Here is a 22,630-nt window from a genome sequence, read left to right on the forward strand (position 1 = left end):
GACACTTGTTGGTAACACAGTTTTTTCAACTATAAATTCATTCATAGATGAGCGAAAAACGGAATTGTTTTACTATTAAGTGATTTCACAGATAACATCAGTGATTTATAAGAGATTATTTAATAAAAAATTTCTTTGCTGACCTAAGTAGGAATTGACTCTTTTAATACATTAATTGTTTTTACCTGCAACATTAGAAAAATAAACTGAGATAGGGTGTATATTTCAGATGAGTGTGCCCATAAGAGTAAGGGTGGCTGAAGGCCTGAAAAAGACAACCGTGGAACCTTTCCTGTTCTTCATCATGTTCGGTTACAACGTTCGAATCGTCACCATTCAAAGTTTGTTCCACGACAGGGCATGCCGTATCTCCCTCAACTACTCGAACCACATCTGTGACAATCTGGACAGCGTGGACAACGACTACGAACAGATAAATGCTGTCACTCTGGGCAACAATTATTACAACGCTTTTGTCATGATCTCCACAATACCCGCTCTGGTGATGGCCACTTTCTTAGGTGAGTCACCTTTTCACTCTCATCGAATGTGTTCTAACATTCAACCGATTAGAGAGGCAGCATCAAAAACTTAACATAGATCATCGGAATCTCAAACCTTCTACTGAAATCGATCTGAATTTGAATCTCTCAAAATTCCCTACAAAACATTTTAATAGTTTATGTTGATTTCAGAGAGATTCAACATCATTTGATGGTTACCATCATCCAACATTTACCATTCATGGTTTCTGATATGCATGGATGGCAACGTTACTCTTAAAAAGTAACGAGTAAAAGTACAAGTATTTTTATAAAAGTAAAAAGTTCTTATTTTAAAAAGTAACGAGTAAAAAGTGCAAGTACTAAACAAAAAAAGTAACGATTTAAAAGTACATTTCTAGGAAATCGAAAATTCAAAGTAACCTAAAATTTTATTGAATAATATTCTTATTTTCTTTAATGTTTTTGCAAATTTGTAGTTATTTATTTAATTATTTTTAATTTTGAAAGTTATGGATATCAATTTATTTTTAAATTCGGAAGAATATTATAATATAATTTTAATATCAAACTTTTTATGGATTTGCACGGAAAAGAAATTTTATCTATTGACTTTAATTTTTAGTTTATTATTTTTATTTATTTAAATTACCATTGATTTAAAATTGATTTTACTCTTTAGAAACGCGTTTTAAAAACACAAACATAAACAAAGCAAACACAGGGTTTCAGATAGCTTTGTGATCTTTGAGCTAGTAAAAAATAATTGAATGTGTAGTATAAGTTGAAACAGAAGGTATTTAAACACGAAGTTAGCTGTAAATGCATATACAGGGTGTCTATAAAAGAACTCCGGGGTTTTGAGGCAAAATATTTTAATGAAATAAAAAACATACATACATGTTTTATACATGACTGAAAAGCTTACATTTTCAAGTTTTTTTTTACACTTAGTAAAGTTCTATATGAGCCCCGCCCCGTTAGTGGCACGACAGACGTCTAAACGGTATTCTACCTCTTCCCATGTCCTGGCGAGCATGTCTGGGGGGACGGTTGCCACACAATTGACTATTCGTTCCCTGAGATGTTGAACATCACGAATTTTCTCTGCACTTTGTACGGTAACTAAAGACTTCGTTTCTATGAGCCAAATAGCACATTGAGCCTTTTGTTGCGGAGTAGCCATCATTTCAAATTTCGCGACGTCATTTCAAGGTCAACGACCTGCAGCGTCCCCAACAGTTGATACAAACATTCCCAATTGGTATGAGTAAAACTTTTTGAGCTACTCTTTTCAGAGAAATCGACTAAATTTCGCTATCTTTTATAGTTAGTGAGATATGAATTTTTAAAACCCCGGAGTTCTTTTATAGACACCCTGTATATTGCATCCACAGCTTTTTTTTTTTTTTAAGAAAGCTTACCGAGTTTTAGAAAAAAGTAACGATTTCATTCGATATTTCCGCTACGAATACTTTTACTTTTTCCCTAAAAAAGTAACGAAAGTACAAGTAAAAATACTAAATTTAAAAAGTAACGAAGTACAAGTAAAAGTATGTACTTTTTACTTGTACCGGCGGTACAAGTAACGAAAGTAAAAGTACTGCCATGTATGCTGATATGCCAACAAACTTGAAGCATTCTATGATTCTACTTTATGATGGTTAACCATGAAGAAAAGTTTGATACTGTCGTGTATTTAGCCGTTCGAGGCTATGTTTGCGAACTATCGTATCACGCATGCGAATCTTGACTTTCCCTCTCTAAGTTTCAGTTTAAATTCTTCATCCGCTGGTGTTGCGTTAAGACGCATCTCCATCGTATTTTAAATTTCAAATGTTGTAAATCATTAATAAATAGTGATTGTTACATATAAGAGTGCTTATTCCTAAAACCCCACGCTATGAAACAGCACAGATACCCACGAACCCACAATTCATGATGGTTTTTAATTGAAATTCCTGTTGGTTCTCATACCATCGAAGCAATCAGGGGTTTTTTCTTTTCTGTTGGACCATCCTAAATCAGTCCGAATTCCTACACTGGTTTACTTATGTTGGTTACTATCAAAAAATATAATGGTTCATGAGGGAATTACTGATGGTTACCATCAAGATTATGTTGGTTATGGCAATGGAAAAATCATCAAAATGTTTGATTAAAACTTTGATCAAAATTTTTGAATCAAGATTATGGTTATGGAAAACCATCAAAATCTTTGACTTGGGTTACCTTTAAAAGCATTGATATTTTATTATGATATGGGTTTCCATCATGTTAAACCTCCCTCTGAATGCATTTAATAATTTTGTTGACAGGTCCGTGGAGTGATCGGTACAGTCGAAAGTATCCCATACTGATAGCGAGTGCGGGTGTATTCTTGGACAGTTTCTTGCAGACGGTGATAACATCGGTACCGAATGCCCCTCCCTCCTGGTACCTGGCAAGTGCATCCCTCTCCGGATGTTGCGGAGGATTCATCATCATCATCTCATCCACTTACAGCTACCTCTCAGATGTCACAGACGAAAGGTTTATCTTTTCGAGCTATATTAACTTTCAACTATTATGTTAAATGATGAAGTAAATAAAAGTTTGTATTTCACGCATACAGTCCCCTGCCTAAATTATTAGACGTACTCTACGTAAAATCTTAATCATACAGGTGATACTATATACAGCTTTATCGTTTTTACGAACTTATTTTTGTTCGAGCCTCAATGGGTTAAATTAGGTTATATATAATATAAATTCGATACATTGGACGATATGAATATGGAATATTTGTTACATCAGGTATTATAATAATTAGATATTATGAGATATAATAATAAAAAAAATATACATAATAATAATTATAAAAGTATCTATCTATATATATATTTCTCTTACACGGCGATAAAAAAAGGCCTCATTACAACTCCCCGAATGGCAACACTAGAAAATTGACCAATCATTGCCGCTAAAAATGTCACATGCCAAATCTAGCTCAGATGGCTCAACATATAGCGCTTTTAAAAACGGAAACTGAAATAACCAGAGAGAGCATAAGCTAGGCAGAAAAGAGTAGTCGAATTTATTTGTTTTACTAGAATTTATTTGTTTATGCTGGTTTTTCCACTGCAATTCACTTATTTCAATTTTTAATAGACTTAATTATAGCCAAAATTTTAACCTTTTTAAAGAGATATCAGTTTTAGAAATTTTATCTTAAGATTTTATACTATAGCACATTTCTAATAGGTTTAACGAATTACACGTCATTTATTTGAATTCAAATTAATTTTAATGACGTAGTATTTACTGAAAAGATGTAATGTTTTTTTTAAAAAAAAAGTTGTTATATGGATTTGAATAATTGTTCTGAATTCTTAGAATTTTGTACATTTGTAATGTACCTAAGTTAGTAGCGAGCGAAGCGAGCTTAGTTTGCGAAGCAAACCATATAAGATTGCGTAGCAATTTTCGGGGGTTGGCGAGCGTTAGCGAGAAGGGGGCGCAGCCCACTAGTATTATATAAAACGCTAATACGTACGTATGTATGTATCAATAAAACCGATGATATTTCTTTTCTCGCGCTGGCAACAGTTTTCAATTTTAATTGATTGGATTCGGCGCGCAAGAGCACGTACTGAGCAACCAGATAACAATAACCAGAGTGAGCATTATCAGGTTGTTCAATTCAGATTCATGCACTAAAAACATGACACTATTTAATTTAAACTCAATTAGGAATTAATTAATTAATTGAAGTGAGAATGCTTTAAAAGGCCGCTGTTGAATTGATATTTTTCTACTGGGAGCTACCTAAACGTCTAAAAAACGTTTAAGTGTTTGTATTGAATGCATTGAATTTTTTTTATATTTCGCGTTTATTTATGCATTGAATTTTCACGCTTTAAAATGCAGAATATTAGTGAAGCAATATTTGATAATTTATTTTGCTAATATGTTTCTTATTTAACAAATGTTTTGATTTTTTCACCATGTACAATCTAAATAGCTAATATACTTTTTTAAAAGCCAATAAGAACATTGGTAGAATTCATCTACATAAGTACAATACTGTGTCTTTGATGATAAAATACTATGTCTTTGATGATAATATATTATGTCTTTGTGCTAGAACATTGTGTTCATTGGCGAGCGAGCGCAGCGAGCCATGGTTCACGGCGTGAACCACATAGGATTGCGTAGCAATTCTCGGGGGTTGGCGAGCGTTAGCGAGCAGGGGGCAGAGCCTCCTAGTATATAATAATTAGACCCACTGAAGTTCTTTTAATAATGACATAATTTGCACGAGTTTATAGGCAATACTTTTATATGCGCATAATGGGTTTTTATTCAGGAGATTTTTCTATACACTTTTTATTTTGCCTTACAATGTTAACCCACTGATGCACGAACGGTCTCATAAAGACAGTATCACCTCTGATAATGAAGATTTTACATATAATCTTAAGAGTGCGTGTCTCATCACTGCAGCTGAATCAAATTTTGATAAAAGAGGAACTCATTTCCAGAAATGATTTCATTTCACTTTGGGCACGAGTTTCTACAGTGAGCTAAAGTTTTGAGAGCCAAATGCCGAATTTTGTCTTTGCTTTTGATTTACAGCAAAATTTAATTTGTAACAAAATTAAGGATCAGTCAATTCGGCATCGACTTGTTTCAGCGGTTGGGTCGGAATCTGTAATGAGCAAATTTTTGCCATTTTTTAAAAATTTTCATGATAGAATCTCAATGACCCTAAAAATATTTATATATCACAAGAAGAAGTTTCTTAGATGAAAAGGTCAGCATTATTGCCCTACTTAACAGACGACGTCCGATAAGTTTCAGGAAATGTTTCAAATTTTCTTACAGAATGGTATTTCCAAGAACACTTCAGAAAACAATCTTTTCATCGGACTTTTTATGACGCAATTTCTCAAAATAATGGAATCTTTCTTCAGCGGTGAATCAATATTAAAATGAGATATTCTATATAACATGTATAAAGTTTTAACTCAAAGTATGTTATTAGTAAAACTTCTAACACTAAGAGACTGCCGAATCCAGTTCGGGCAACGTCTTTGTGATGACTTCGGGCTGGAGAACGTGTGAAGCTGAGTTCGTTTCTACTTCTTAATGGACTATTTTCTTAATAGATGGCATGAGAGGTCTTCCACCGACTTCAGTCGAGGGAGGGAAAATGCGGGTTTCGGGATGTAAAATGTCATAGTGTTGTGTTTTTATATTTAACTTCTTGTTTCATTTGCTCTCATTGAGTATGACCCGTTACTTTATGTGTATGTAAAAATTATAAATACAGTAGTTATTGCGTGTAAAATTTCATTTCTGTCATAAAAAAAAAACCTTTTCAAACTTTTATAATAATATGAAGAAAAAAATGTTTCATTTTCCAGAAATATATGTTAACAGACTGTATTGTCCAAAAGCAGTCAAAATGACTTGATTGTGAAGGAAGCGTACCTATTGCATAAAGAAATTTGTTTAAAATTCATTTTTAATATTTTTGATATTATTTTTAGTTAGTTATTAGTGAGAACTAAAAAAAATTTATATGTTGTACAAAAAGTCACAAAATCTTACGAAATTGTTTTTCCAATTGAAATTGAAATGACTTTCTAGTGAAATATTGATATGAACTGTTTAAATGCATTACAGATCCCGTCAAACCCGTTACGCAGTCCTGGAATTCTTTACGATCATGGCCACCCCGACTGGTTCTTTCGTGGGTGGTCAAGTGTTCCGGGCGGGTGGTTACCTTCCTGTCATGTGCATCGGTCCCTTCAGTTTTGCACTGGCCTTCCTCTGGATGAAGTTCTATGTTCTGGAGACTAAAGTGAGGGACATGAGTAAAGGGATGATGTTCAGGGATCTCTTCAGATTGGACAATGTGAAGGAGAGTTTCAAGACGTGTGCCAAACCGAGGACAGGAAACCTCAGGCTGCAAATCTTCTCCCTTCTCTTCATCAGTTTCTCTATACGTCTCATACATCTAGGTATACCTTTTACCCTTCTTTCCCCCCTATATACGGCCACATTATTGGACTATGTAGAATCAGGTGATACGCTGTACAGCTTTAGTGCTTTGACGCGATTGTTTACATCCGTGTATCAATTTATTAAAATTTGCAGGGCTCGAAAAAACTCAGAAATTTTACCCGTCCCAGAGGACGGCTTGTCCAACAATGTACCCGTCCTCCTTTGAAACTAACCCGCAGCTTCTAAATAAAAATATAATTTTCTCTTATTTATTACAAACATTTATATAAATTGCACAATTAATTAGTAGTTACTAGGATTACAAATACTAGAATTACAATGTAAAGTAAGAAAAGAAATACTAGGTTACTAGTAGTAACCTAGTATTTCTTTTATGAAATAATTTAAATGACAAAGGTCAATTTATCCGAGGGTACTGCGTTTTTTAAATGAATCAAATATGACGTTTGCCAGGTCCACAATCAAGCCAATGATTTACAGAGGTTTCGGCACAGAAATCTGAAAGGGGCTTTCCATTTAGGTAGATGTTCATAATTGCGTTTAACGCTTCTTGTTTAAGATCAGTACATAATGTGTTTTTTTTTTGTAAGTTCATTGCTGAAAAGCCCTTTTCAACCGCTGCAGTACTCCCAGACAGAGAAAACGTCAATTCCACCATGCGCAGTATGCTGCTGTATTTCTAGATTGTATGGTCATTTTAGAAGTGAGGCGCTAGACTCTTATAAGATAATAAAAATTGAAAATGTATCACGAACATTAACGGGAAAATGGCCGTCCGCGCGGACGTCGGATTCGAAAAATTCGTTGTCCTCGGGGAATTTTTGACCGCCGAGGACGGGCGGTTTTTCGAGCCCTGAAAATTTGTAATGCAATACGTTAAAATAAATACAAATAGGAAGTATATAGAAAATGTCTTGAAAAAAAACCCATGACATGCATGTTTAAATATAAAAGTATTGCCCATAAACTCGTGCAAAACATGCAATTATTAAAACACAACAGGGCGCTTAATAATTGGGTCTAATTATTATTATATAGTTATATAATTCCTAATATAATAAATATTCTATGTTTATATTATATATCGAGTCATTTAACAAAATGATACACGGTTTCAGCCCTGTATAAACACTAAAGCTGTATAGAGTATCACCTCTGATAATTAGGATTTCACAAAGACTCTTAGAGTGAGTTGAATCATTTAACCAGGGATTAGCAGCAAAGTAACTTCATTTGACCATTATTTACGAATATTGTCTCAATAAGAGTTCAAAGGATTTTCCAATAGAGGCCCTATATGAGGGTTCATAATGACCTAGGCACATGTCCAAGGCTTGGAGAAAAGAAAAAAAAGGGGCGGGGCCTATATAGAATTGTCAGATTCTCGCGATATTTTATAATCATTATTCAGCAAATATAAGCCCCGACACTGTATAGGACCCATATTAAAAAAATCTAGACACCCCTCTGAACATGTTCATATAGGACGACCCATATTGAGACAATTTCGAACTCAACTAGGGAAAAGATATAATTGTTGCTAAACCAACCCAATCTTGAGTTTTCGATTATCTATGTTCGGCTCTGTAGCTTTTGCAATTTTAAACCTGATTCGGAAGATAAAGGAACAAACAGTTTGAGAGCCTTCTTTGAGGACTTTTCAGTAAATAAGCAGTGTTACATGGAGGAGAAAACCCCGAAAACATCCCCACAGTTAGTCCCATGGAGAAAGGATTCTCACCGATGATCCGTCAACCATTGACGATATCAGAACTGTGTCTCAGTACGAGTTGGGAGTAGAATTCTCATCAACCAGCCATCGTTATCTTATTACACTTATCAGCTTAAAAAATTCTCGAGATAATGGTAAAATTAACAACAAACTTTGGATCGCTCTCCTAACCTCATATTGCATTCGTTATTTTGGGAGTCAGAACAGATGTTTGTTTAGAGGAAAGTACGCGTCGTCTGCGCTCATTGATTTGAGGTCGAGTCTTCAAGATTGAGTCCTATAACGTGATCATTAAATCAAAAGCTATCCGTTTTCGCACACTGTCTTTACCATAGTATTAAATGAGAACTGGTTTAAAATAAAAAAGCATTTTTTGAAATACTGGTCTACGATGAAATATTTTCATCATCCAGTCATACAAAATATTTAGTAGACGATAATGGAAGATAAGGCAAAAATGTCATTCCAGATGACTTTTTTGATTACACAATGAACTCAATGATTTTTTGTAGAATTGTCAATGATTTTAGTCGGAAAAATATGTCTTTTTGCTTTTTGGTTCATTTAAAATTATTACAAATTCTTCTCATATTAATTGTTTGATTCTAAATAGTATTCCAATAAATTTCATGAAATAAGTTTGTTGTAATTTGATCTGTGCATACAGTTGAACAGGTCGGGAGATTTCTACTAGATGCTGCAGGTTGTGAAGGTATTGTTGTAAGTCTTTTACCGGTAAGAAAATGGGATGGTGTTAATGTTTCTTCAGGATCATCATTTCCTTGTTCATAAACTAACGGTCGACTATTTAATGCGGCTTCAACACCAACTAATGCTGTAGAAAGACCTTCTTCATCATTGAGTAATACTGATGTTTTGTGGGGGGCGGTGTTATCGATCATGCCAACCGTCATCTATCAAAAGGTACCTCGTGATAGAATCAAGTTAGCATGCTTTATATACTAGTGAATGATGTTTAACTTTTGTAGTGGTAGTTACGCCACAGTACTCCCCCACCAGAATTTTATCAGGGATGTAATTCGATGAACAGATCTCACTAGTTGCTGTACTTGTGAAAGACCGGGAGAGCTGCAATTAAGGTCACCGGAGTTTTGAGTGCTGAATGTGAGAGGTGTATTAACATCACAGTCGAAGTCGCTCCTGTGTTGCCATTAGCAGTCGAGAGTATGCAGGAGTTGAGAGTGTAGGCGATGTGTGAATGTTCGAGACGAGACTGAGAAGCAACAGCGCAGGAGATGAATAATGCATTCACAAATAGCAAGTCAACTGTTCAATGTGGACTATCCATCGAAGTAGGCGTAACCGTTAAGAGATTGCGAAGTGGGCGTTACTTGCGTGATCAAATCACGGTCGAAGGTCACCAATGTGGGGGGCGGAGTTATCGATCATGCCAACCGTCATCTATCAAAAGGTACCTCTGGTGAGTTACTCGAACGATGAAGAATCTCATGACAGTCATCTCGCAAGGTTGTGCGTAAACCAAGTAGAATAATCGGAAGTGACTTTGTCCAGCTTGGATTTTCATGACACATTATGCTTGCTTTCAAAGTACGATGCCAACGTTCTACACAGCCATTAGCTTGTGGGTGATATGCAGTAGTTCTATTTCTTTTAAAACCAAGTAATTTCGAAAGTTCTTGGAACAATTGAGACTCAAATTGCGCACCCTGATCGGTTGTAATTACGCTTGGAATACCGTAGCGAGCGATCCAATTTTTCAATAAAGCATCAGAAACTGTCTCTGCTCGAATATCAGGTAAAGGAATGGCTTCTGCCCATCGCGTGTAGCGATCAATTATCGTAAGGCAATAACGAAATCCTTCTGATGATGGCAAAGGTCCAATCAGGTCTAGATTAATGTCTTGAAATCGTTGACCAACTATAGGATATTCTTGTAATGGAGAATGATTATGTTTAGAAATTTTGGATTTCTGGCATTTCAAACAACTCTTGGTCCAATCACGAATGTCTTTGTTTATTGATGGCCAAATAAATTTTGATGTAACTAATCGAACAGTCGCTTTAATTCCAGGATGTGAGAGATTGTGCACACTTTTGAATACTAGTTTTCTAAAGTTAATTGGAATAAATGGTCTTTTAATTTTTGTGGTTGTATCGCAATATAATGAATGATTAGAGCCAAAAATAGGAACTAGCTCAAATTTCAAAGAAGAGTTTTGAGACGTCATTAAATCTTTTAACTCATCGTCGATTTCTTGAGCTTTGGCTAGGGATTCAAAGTCAATTTCGGAAGTAATTCTTATTTCTTCCAATCTTGAAAGAGCGTCAGCAACCATGTTATCTTTTCCAGAAATGTGTTGAATTTCTAATGTGAATTGGCTAATGTACTCCAAATGTCTTTGTTGTCGGGGTGATGCTTTCTCCAAGTTTTGTCGGAAAGCGTATACCAGCGGCTTGTGATCAGTGAATAACGTAAATTCTCGACCCTCCAACAAATATCGGAAATGCTTAATAGACGAATATGCAGCTAGCAGTTCACGATCATAGGTGCTATAATTCTTTTGTGTAGGTGTCAGTCGAACAGAAAAGAAACCTAGCGGTTGCCAATCATTATTGACGAGTTGTTGCACCACTCCACCTATCGCTATATTGGAAGCGTCTACCATAAGGGCAAGTTTAGCAGATGGCACTGGGTGAGACAAATTTGCTACAGATTTTAACAATTCTTTGGATTTCGTAAAAGCATTTGAAGCTTCGTCTGACCATTCGATAGTTCGATTATCATTCTTCTTGCTGTTTTTTAAATAATCATATAAGCATGCTTGGTGTTGAGCCGCTTGAGGAATAAATCTTCTGTAGAAATTTATAATTCCCAAAAATCTTCTAAGTTGTTTGACTGTTTTGGGTTTAGTGAAATCTTCAATGACTTTGACTTTTTCTTCTGTTGGACGAATTCCTTTTAGAGAAACATTGTGGCCAACAAAATTCAACTCAGGCTTAGCGAAGTTGCATTTACTGAGATTCAATGTTAATCCAAATTGTTGCAATCTTTCAAAAACTATTCTGAGATGTTGTAGATGTTCCTCTTTAGAGCGTGATGCAATTAATATGTCATCCAGATAGACGAAACAGAATTCTAGACCACGTAGAACGGCGTGCATAAATCTCTGGAATGTCTGCGCTGCGTTACGAAGTCCAAAAGTCATCAAAGGAAATTCGAACAGTCCGAATGGTGTACTAATAGCTGTTTTTTCTATATCTGCTGGTTCCATGGGAATTTGATGATAAGCTCGATGAAGATCCAATGTGGAATATATAGTACAACCTTCTAATTGGTGTGTAAAATCATGCAGGTGTGGTATAGGATATCTATCCGGTAATGTAGCTGCATTTAAAGCACGATAGTCTCCGCACGGTCTCCATTCGCCATTTTTTTTCTTGACCAGATGTAATGGACTAGACCAAGGGCTGCTTGATGGTCGGCATATGCCACGCTCAAGCATGTAGTCAAATTCTGCTTTGGCGATTTTTAGTTTCTCTGGAGCCAATCTACGCACTCTAGATGTTATGGGTGGGCCTTTTGTAACAATAGCATGAGTGACATTATGGTTTAGGTTAACTTTATCCAGTTCTATTTTTTCTGAAGATAAGTTTTTGAATTCTTGCAGTAGAGAATGAATATCTGGATCTAGATTATTACTATCGAGGGGTGTTAAAAATGAAGATGGTCCTTTGATTATTTTAGTTGAGACTGTCAATGACGTTAAAGGATCAAGCAAACGTTTTTGCTTAATGTCTACCAAAAGTCCATGTGCCTTAAGAAAATCTGCGCCAATTATTGGCTTTGAGACGTCTGCTATGATGAAATTCCATTTGAAACGTCTTCTCAAGCCTAAATCTAAACTGATAAGTTGCTTGCCGTAAGTTTTGATTGAACTTGAATTTGCAGCATAAAGTTTAAAATCAGATGGGAACAGTTTATTGGGTTTTGGCGGTGGAATTACAGACACGTCAGCCCCAGTGTCAATAAGATAGTGCCTTTTGCTTGACTTGTCAAAAAGAAAGAGGCGGCAATTTGGATGGCCGTAGTCGTTGGCCTCTTCAATCGACCGGCCCGTTAGTTTTCCGAAGTATTTGTTGGTTTTTGAAATTGGCAAGGTTTAACACAGCGATGTGCCTTGTTTCCAAATTTAAAATGGTACCAACATAACTTATAACGAGAAGATTGGGATCTCGAACGGCTACGGTCTCGAGCTCTTACAGATTTATCTTGAGATCTACTCCTTGTAACGAATGTATCAAATTTCTTAGTTAATTCTGCAATATTAATCTCCAATGAATTAAATTTTTCGTTACTAATGTTACTATGCTTAAAATTTTTACTGGATACTTTATCAACTGTACATAACTCTGTTGAGCTAAATATGCCAATAATTTTGTCTGCCATCTCTGCCATTTTATCCAAAGAATCAGAGCTAATAGATAATATAGCTTGAACTTGTTGTGGTAGCCTCTGTAGCCAAAGTGATTTTAACAATTCCTCAGAAATGGAATTTTCAGCCAAACCTTTCATTTGTCGCAACAAGTCAGATGGACGCTTATCGCCAAGATTAAGTGTAGTCAACACTTTTTTTAACCTGGCTTCTTCAGAATCTGTCAATCTTCTTAACAATGCATTTTTTAAAGCGTCGTATTTTCCATTCATTGGCGGGTTTAACAAAATATCCTCAACGAAATCTAAGACATTTTCGTCTAATGAGGCAACGACAATGTTATACTTAGTTAAATCACGAGTAATATTGCCGTTAGCAAACTGTGCTTCAAGTTGTAAGAACCATAACTTAGGTTTATGTCGCCAAAAAATTGGTGGTTTAACTGCCACTTTGTTTACTTCTAAATTCACATTACCTTGAGTTGATGAATTTAAATTATCGTTTGTGCTTTCCTCCATGTTTAATATAAAGATAATTATAAAATAATGGTAATGCACAAACCTTTCTTTTATCCAAATAAAATCTTCGCACTGTTAAACTAATCACGTCCTGAGGTCACCAGTGTGGGGGGCGGTGTTATCGATCATGCCAACCGTCATCTATCAAAAGGTACCTCGTGATAGAATCAAGTTAGCATGCTTTATATACTAGTGAATGATGTTTAACTTTTGTAGTGGTAGTTACGCCACAGTTTGACGTTTTGCTAGTTTTTAAAAGAGTGACTGCGTAAATTATTCATCTGATTCGTATTTAATTTTAAACCGAGTTGTTTCGGCACCAAAATGTGTTGGTTATAAACGTAAATGTTCCCTAATTATAATCAACACTAAAACAAGTATCAAAAAGAACAAACTCTTTTACTATCAAAAGTGTACACAAAGAATATATACATGTTGCCAACAAAAGAATAATGTAAGAAATAATATCATAAATAATATAATAAATAATCACTGCATCTGCGTTCACGCATTTGCGTCTGGTAATCACTGCATCTGCGTTCACGCACTTGCGTCTGGAACAAGTAGAAAGGAATTAAATGGCCACAGAAAATGATATATTTCAAGAATGAAATCGCGCTGCTGTGTGATTTGTTGTTGTTTCATACCTTAAACGAGTGTTAGGCATGCGTTGTTGAATGTTTTGTATTGTATCAATGTATGTAGTATCGGTCTAGTAGTTTTAGAGATTACAAATTCATATGTATTTCCAAGCAGGATCCCTTGCCATAGCCTTTCCCTACACAAGAAGGTTGTTCAAGTGGGATGTTCCACGCTATTCTTACACAACTACATTCTTCAGTTTGTTAAACGCGGTGGCCACTTTGACCCTAGTGCCCATCCTCAACAAGAGGCTACTCGTTCACGAGGCTGGTGTTGGACTCATCGGTATCCTTTCTCTGATGGCAAAAATGATACTCATGTCACTCACCATGTCAGAATCTATCATATTCTACGGTAACATATAGATTTTTCCTTCATTTAAAAATCACTTATGTGTTGTTTTATAAGATTTTACTAAAACGGAACACTTTTATATTTCGAAACTATTACAAAGTAGATAAAATGAAATAGAATAAAAATGAAGATTATATATACTATAGATAACGAATAAAAATAGAAGATCGGTGAGTTTTATTTCAAAATAAATAATGCGAGAAACTCAATTGAATTCTTATGTGAAACAATGGATGCGTTGAGGGATAATATCTATTCATTAAAGATAAATTCTTATGAAATATCTTCGTTAATCTAGTTCAATCTTAACCCAGTCCAATTTCGCTTTTTTGGTCGCTCCTCGCAACGATCTCAAATGGATTTGTTAGAACACTTCCACATTAAATCACAACTGATATCTTTAGCCATACGCTCAAATGAAACGAATAGTCATTGACGTTCGATGACTGAATTGGCCGATCTTTCTTATCCTTTAACAAGACTTCAGTAATCACAAATACAGAACGGCAGAGAGTTTGTCTACGGTAAGAACTAAGTCTGCTTATTTCAAAGTTTCTCTTTACTCTAGGGCTGACACAGGAGAAAAATATGACTACTTTGATAAGGGATACGCGTTCTCATCTTGCTGTAGAAGACCCTACTCAGGACAGTAGTTACGACGCGTAAATAGTGTTTTAATTGTGATCAATGTGGATGATTTTCTTAAGGTTAGACCTTTATATATCTATTTGTTTTACACAAAAAAGTAATTGCGATCAAGTTTTTTTTTTGTTCACCCTTCTAAATGTACGCAGATAAGGGATTTTCATTTATGAAGGTTGGTTGTAACATTTTAAGAATGTGGGGAGACGAGAATGTCAACTTTCATCTATGAAATGGTACATAGAATCGAATTTTATTTAACTCTCTTAATATTCCACCATTATTATATTACGTGAAATGTGAATAAATTCTTACATAATTTTGGTTCGAGTTTTCATGAATGAGAATTTAAAGAAGCATAATTTTTAATTATATTTAAATGATTTAACTATAGATACTATCCACATTTATCATAACAAAGTAAATTTATGAATCATCTTATGAAATTGCATTTAAATAAATTTGCAACACCATTGAAAGCGTTACAACGAATCGAAAAATACAGCGATGAAATATCTATTTTATATATCTATCTACTATATTGTCATAAAATGTGTTCAAGAACCACCGACGCACAACCTTGAGTGTATGCAGACCAATTATGCGTGTGATCGAGACTGAGTAGCAATGGCACGAGCAGGTGGACCACGCAGTCATAAGTTGAAAGTCAACTGTTCAACGTGGACTCTCAATCGAAATAGGAGTATCTAAAAGGGTAGGCGTATTCATATCACGTCCGGGTCACCAATGTGGGGACCGGGACGTGTATAGACAATGCTGACCGTCAACTAAAATGACACCAATGTATAGACAATGTCAACCTTCAACTATGAAAAGGTATCCCAACATAGAATCGAGTTAACAAGTATTATATACTAATGAATTTGAATTGAATAATTGTAGTGGTAGACACGCTACAAGACGATTGGCTGAGTGGTAGCGCTTCGCGCTGTCGTGCCACAGGTCCTTGGTTCGATCCTAGGGACGGGCAAGGTTGACTCAGCCTTTCAGTGGGTCGATAATGCGTTGTCCACGTTGGGCGCTGACCACCCAACTGGAACATCTGCACGCCAGAGCCTATACGTCAAGAAAACAGAGTCCTCTATGGGCTGTCACGCCACTGAGTTTAGACACACTACAAGAAAAATGTTTGCATGATTGTTAGTCTAACTAAATGTTTGTGTTTCAGCTTGGTTTGCTGGTACAATGTATGCATGCGGAGGAATAGCTGTCAGATCAAGAATGTCAAAACTAGTCAGCAAGCAGGAATTAGGTAATTTATTTCACTCTCAACAATGTTTTCTTCTAGTAACACCTTTCACTGGATCAATCCTTTAATTATTTGCATTATTCTTGACATTTAAAGTAATGTACGTTATCCTACAATTCAGGAATTTCCGTGTAAATTTGAATAAATGAATCTAGATAAAATTATTATTTTTTTTTTGTATATTCGGAATATCTAAGACATTGTTTGAATAATCTTAGGGAAGGTTTTTTCTCTGCTGGCAACCTGTGAATCTCTGACTCCTGTTTTGGGGACCATTTCCATGACACAAATCTACAATTCATCTGTCCATTTCTATCCAGGTTTAGCCTACGCATCAGCTGCCATCTTTCTTATTCCAGCAACCATCATCTTTGCGTAAGTTTCTCTCTTTACTCTGCTGCATAATCGAATGAATGTGGCCGGCAAAGTATGAAATATGAGAAGTATTACATATTTACTTTGCCTAGGCATTGCATATAATGCCGGATGTTATTTAGGCAAAGTATGAAATAAACGTCCTGATGAGGTTATTTGATGTTACTGTAAATCAGTGGTTCTTAATCTTTTCAAGCCGCGACCCAAATTTGAGCAATATGTTCATGTCGCGACCCCAAGAAAAGTCAAAATTAGCTGAGTAAACCACAATGATTTCTTCTAGGAGGTGTTGGTATTACTTATTATTTGGTGTATTAACTAACTTTTTTGGTTCGACTCAGCGCGACCCAAGAAATATGCTTCGCGACCCAATTTTGGGTCGCGACCCATAGGTTAAGAACCGCTGCTGTAAATGACCGAAATCAGTGGTTGTTGACTTTCACCGGTGAATGCTGACAATCACCGATTTCGGTCATTCACAGTAACATCATTTGCATAATAACCTCATGAGGACGTTTATTCCTGAATAGCATCCGGCATTACATGCAATGCCTAGGCACTACTTCTCATACTTTGCCTAAAAACGTCATACATAATTGCCGGTCACAGATATAAATCCACACTAAGTGAGAAAAAAAAGGAGGAGGAAGTCAAATTTTAAAATAGTGTTAATATTTTGTACAAGGCAATTTACTATATACAAAGTTTTTGATAGTTTTCCATGGATGCCGGGCCAACATAATCTTGATGGTAACCATCCATAATTCCATTATGAACCATTATATTTTTTGATGGTCACCAACATAAGTAACATCCATGTAGGACTTTAAACTGATTTATGATGGTACAACATAAGAATAGCAATTTGTTTTGATCATGTTGAAAAAACAGAAATTTCCATCATAGTTTCTTGGAAATCTGGGAACAGTCATGAACCACCTCAATGTAGAAATGCGGTCTGATTTATGATGAGACAACATAAAAAAAAGAGCCAAATATTTTCGATTCCTGCTGTACCAACAAGAATTCTCGTCAAACCATCATGAAAATGTATAGTTGAAACCATCACGGATCTTCATGAATTGTTAAATCACGCTCCTGATGGTGAACCATCATGGTATTAAAGTAGCAGTTTGATGGCATATCAAACACCATGAGCACAGAATGAAAAATGTTGGACCATCATCAATCGCACCAATATAAACATTTTTTCATGGGACCATCAAGAATTTTTACTTGGTTGGAGACTTTTTTGTGTCTTAACTTAATAGTTGGTAGGGGAGAGTGGGGTCAATTGTAACAGGGTACAATTGTAACAGAGCAAAAATTTCGAGTGTCGGGTTCTAGATGTGGTTCCTAGGTCGCGCACAAGGTGTATTTAATAAATCTACATGTACACCCCTGCTGGCAACCATTTTTATGTACTTTTGAAAGAGTTACATCACAAAAGATATTTTTACGCTACGTAAGTACTTTTTTTGGTATAAGAATATTATATTGTACCAAAGTAATTTTGTTTAAACAAATCAAAATTATTAACGGAATATGTAAGTAGACACCTTAATTAACATTTCAAAAAAAAAAGATTAGTTTTGTTAATTACCTAGCATTGTTTTAAACAAATGAAGCTGAAATGGCGTCTTGGGGACGATTGTAACAATAAGTAAAGGGACGAATGTAACAGCTGAAAATAAATAATCTTGTGTTTACAAACCATTACTTAACTCTTTAAGAACCACCAATAGTTTTCTATATCATTTATATTATGTTGCATGTGCATTATTTTATTTGTTACCTTTCACAGCATAAATTAAAATTTTTAACCCCTTAAAATTAAAAGGTCTCTGCTCATTATTATTTTTACTCCTAAAATATCACTACTATTTTGATCAATAAAAAATATATATCACAACTATGATAATATGTATAATTAACTATGTTTTAGTTGAATTTATGAGCTGTTACAATTGACCCCGTAAGTGGGGACAATTGTAACAAGTGCACGACTGCTAAAAATTGTTATTAACTAATATAATAACATTTAAAATAAGGTATTTAATTTTTTTTCTAGTAGAAGATAGTCTACTTTACTCGTCTGTCAATTAATACTAATAATATATTGGATTTTATGTTAGTTAAAAATAGTTAAGTAAAAAATGTTACAATTGACCCCACTCTCCCCTACTCAATTATCAACAATAAAAGTGTAACTCAATAAAAGTGTTTGAAAATAATACTTTGAAATTAGCGCTTAATTCGTAAAAATCCATTTATTAGAGTAGAAGTTATTCAGCGAGTGATGCCTATTTTTATTGCTAACACAACATTGTTATTCACCATTTCCAAAAGCCCTAAGAATGCATACATAGTTTATTCTTTTAGATTTAATTTATTTCTTAACATGTTTAAAAAATTAAGTAACAAAAGCAATGAAATCATTCATATTTTTCACAAACGAATTATTTAAGTAAACTAAATCAGAAATATTTAATATTATTACGAAAAAAATATCAATGTTACTGCAGATTGTTTTTTGTTGAAAGATCCAAAACATCCTTAAATTTACGAACCCTATTTTCAATTCAAACTATCTTTTTTCAGCAGATCTCCTGAATTCATTTTGAAGGGTCGGACTCACCTAGAGCTCGAATTTTGATTTCTCTTTCTTTACGTTTCTGGAATTTTCTTTTTCCAGTTAGAGAGATTTTTAGAAACTTTCTTATTTTCTTAGTATTTTTACAGCTTTTAAATATTTTAATTGACTAATTAATTTATATTTCAAATCATCCTGTTTTTGTGAGAAAACTATTCATAATTTGGGAACATAAAATAGGCATCACATTCCAGGATTTGTGTGTAAATAGGGTTATTTGGTATTTAGCCTGCTCAACACAGAATATTCCTTTATGGACGTATAATGGAAACAAAATCACTCAATTGACATAACTCAATGTATCACTTTTAATGTGTTTACGCATTAAGTAAACAATTCTTAAATGCATAATATTTTATTTAAAAAGTTGACAGAAATTATACGTAATATTCTGTTAATTAATTAGATGAATAAATTGATCCATTATTTATTTACAAAAAGGTATATGATTTAATAAGAATGTGCACACGATGTTTGTAAAAGTAGAAATATTTTCTTAGAGTACTGCATTTGGAACTTAGGAAGTTTGTCCGGGAAGGGTTTATTCGATTAACTAAAGATGATAAACAAATTTGTGAAAATTAAAAGATAAATTATTTTGTGAAGGGTCCTTTCTTTCTGCAAATATTCCTTCCTCTAAAAAAATCGGATGATTCTAAATTGTTTTCATAGACGTCATGCCTGTAGAACCCACGCAAAAACTACATTGACGAATGAAATTCTGAACAAGTATTTAATTAAAATATTTGTTTTTAAGGATATCTTCAGGAGCCATTTTTGAGATTATCAAAACCATAAGTAGGAAGGTCATTTAATTTTACTCTCTTTTAAATTCCAGGTGGATGACAAGCTTGTCCTACATTCAGTACCAGGAATCTGAAACTGCCAAAAAGTCTAAAGAACTCAAAGAAGTTGTCCATTTTAATCAGACCAAGTACTGAACTCACTTGCTTTTAAATATGTACAAACGAAATTGTTCCATTCTACTATTTTCAAGACTATTTTTATTATTCAAAGCTTAGTTCGAAGCACGAGGTCGACTTTAGAACATTCTACGACGGGATTAGCAGAAAAACGAAATGGAATTCTCTGCTTGGTTAAGCTTCAAATAATGGCAAAAATATTTTATATAAAACTACCAATAAATCAAACTGCTTTTGAAATTGCAATCGCACTACTGTTGTTGCAAGAGATTACACGACCGCATGTCTGGTATGTTTCTGCAGAGCATCTCTTTGGACACGTCAATCAGATAATTAGGTATTTTTGCAAACACAACTCTTCGAATAAAGAAATAATTGCAATCAGGCGGCTGAAGCTGAAGAATTATTTTTAAGCATTAAAAGAAAGAAAAAACATTCCATTTGAACGGAAATTAAACTTGAGAGTTTATTGTAATACTAGTGGGCTGTGCCCCCTGCTCGCTGACGCTCGCCAACCCCCGAAAATTGCTACGCAATCTTATATGGTTTGCTTCGCAAACCAAGCTCACTTCGCTCGCTACTAACTTAGGTACATTGCAAACAAAATTCTAAGAATTCAAAACAATCATTCAAATCCATATAACAACTTTTTTTTTTAAAAAAAAATTACGTCTTTTTAGTAAATACTAAGTCATTAAAATAAATTTGAATTTAAATAAATGACATGTAACTCGTTAAACCTATTAGAAATGTGCTATAGTATAAAATCTTAAGATAAAATTTCTAAAACTGATATCTCTTTAAAAAGGTTAAAATTTTGGCTATAATTAAGTATATTAAAAATTTAAATAAGAGAAATTGCAATGGAAAAACCCTTCATAAACAAAACATTGAATTTCGGAAGTAATCTCGTTTGGTGAGAATGCTCTCTCTTGTCAAAAAATTCAAATTAAACTGACCTCAAATAAAACTCCAAGGACTTCGAATCAAATAATTAAGGAAACTACTATCACGTTTAATATAAAAGGAAGGTTTATTAACTAAACAATAAAATTACAGCATCGCAGTTCCAAAAAACAAATCTCACACTCACTCAGAAAAACAATTTAGCTTCTAATTAGTCACGATAGCAACCACAAAACTCTTCTCGTTACCATCTATAAACTGATATATAATAAATAAATTATTTAACAAAAAATACGATGCGCATAAGCACATAATATTTTACACTCTGGTTATTTCAGTTTCCGTTTTTAGAAGCGCTATATGTTGAGCCACCCAAACTAGATTTGGCATGTGACATTTTTAGCGGCAATTATTGGTTGATTTTCTCGCGTTGCCATTCGGAGAGTTGTAATGAGGCATTTTTTTTTATCGCCGTGTAAGAGAAATATATATAGATTTTTCAACGCAAAATATATAAAGAGAGAATTTCAAAACTATACATTTAGACAAATGTGAGCGTTGCTTGTAATCTCTTCTAATGTAATGTAGCCAAAGATTTTTTTTTCTTTGGATATCTCATTGTTACGAATAAATATTTATTAAATACTGTATTTTTTGTATAATGTAAGAAATAAATGTGTCATTTTATTTTCGTTGAATCTCTCATTGTATTTAGTTACATATGAATATGTATTGCACTTATTAAATATACTATCTCCTTTACAATGAGGCAACCTATATAAAGCTTCAGCGGCTCTCAAATACTTTTTTTTTCTAACTTAAGAATAAAACATACAGGTCACCTGCTAGTTTCACATTTTATTTTGTTTCAGCAGGCAGGATCAACCGTTTCATTTCCTACTATTTGCTCGCACTCTCCCTATATATCTTCTTCAAATTTTCAGTCATTCATAAAATACTTTTTATTCTTCCACTCAAGGTCAAATACATTTTTTTTAAACTTGTAGTAGTGAATGACACTTCATGTTAATACAGTTTTCTTCAAATATTAATTCATTCATTAAATAGGGATGAACGAAATGGAATTTTCTAATGGCGTTAGTCATTGCTTTAAATTTTACTAGAAGTCGTATTTTAAATATAACATCAGAGATCCTTTCTAACTTATAGCTATTTGAACAAAAAAAAATAGTTTATTGCGCACATTTAAATATTTATTTTATATTCGCTGTGTATGTTTTCATAATTAATTATTGAATGGTTGATTATTTTATTTATTGACTGGAATAAAACTAAAACGATCGGGGCAAGTAACCAGTGTGAATATCGGAATGTTTTTTTTTTTTTTAAACTTTTCTTATTTTTTTAACAATCCTTTAAGAATGCTTTTTGAGACAGTGCAAATGCACAAATCACTACTTATTTGTTTTTAAAATTTCGCAAGCTGAAAAACCCTTTGACTTCTACAAGGTAGCCCAGTAAAGTGGGTTTGATTTCTTTTTTATCCTCTGTTAGGTCTCTAAACGTATATTTATTGAACTGTTAAATCATAATTGCTTATTACCACTAATTTTGTTTAAAAAAAAACTCCTAAAAATGTCTTTTAACTTAAATGAAAGTAACAACTGAAAGTGTAGTTAATACGTGAACACAATTATTTACACTGAAACCAAAATGTATAAAAT

At 34.1% G+C, this 22,630-nt stretch overlaps 1 protein-coding gene across 3 annotated transcripts in view; it reads left to right on the forward strand.

Moving 5' to 3' along the window:
- LOC107453636 (proton-coupled folate transporter) overlaps positions 1-21,632 on the forward strand; it is a 37,692-nt gene extending 16,060 nt beyond the window's left edge. Inside the window, exons 2-9 of one of the 3 annotated variants that reach the window (XR_015432313.1) lie at positions 230-521; positions 2,822-3,035; positions 6,174-6,511; positions 13,937-14,176; positions 16,008-16,091; positions 16,307-16,463; positions 19,955-20,519; positions 21,440-21,632. Coding sequence is in view for 2 of the 3 variants with exons in the window: in XM_087158563.1 (XP_087014689.1) it covers positions 230-521; positions 2,822-3,035; positions 6,174-6,511; positions 13,937-14,176; positions 16,008-16,091; positions 16,307-16,463; positions 19,955-20,057 (1,428 nt within the window). In the remaining variant the exon portion in view is untranslated. Of the gene's footprint in view, positions 1-229; positions 522-2,821; positions 3,036-6,173; positions 6,512-13,936; positions 14,177-16,007; positions 16,092-16,306; positions 16,464-19,954 lie in introns of all 3 variants that reach the window. The other 2 variants (XM_087158563.1, XM_087158564.1) reach the window with 2 other exon arrangements.
- The last annotated feature ends 998 nt before the right edge of the window (positions 21,633-22,630 follow it).

The sequence above is a fragment of the Parasteatoda tepidariorum genome, chromosome 3 (genome assembly GCF_982258835.1).
Source record: "Parasteatoda tepidariorum strain Cologne lab strain chromosome 3, Ptep-v5.0, whole genome shotgun sequence".
In the NCBI taxonomy this organism is placed as follows: Eukaryota; Metazoa; Arthropoda; class Arachnida; order Araneae; family Theridiidae; genus Parasteatoda; species Parasteatoda tepidariorum.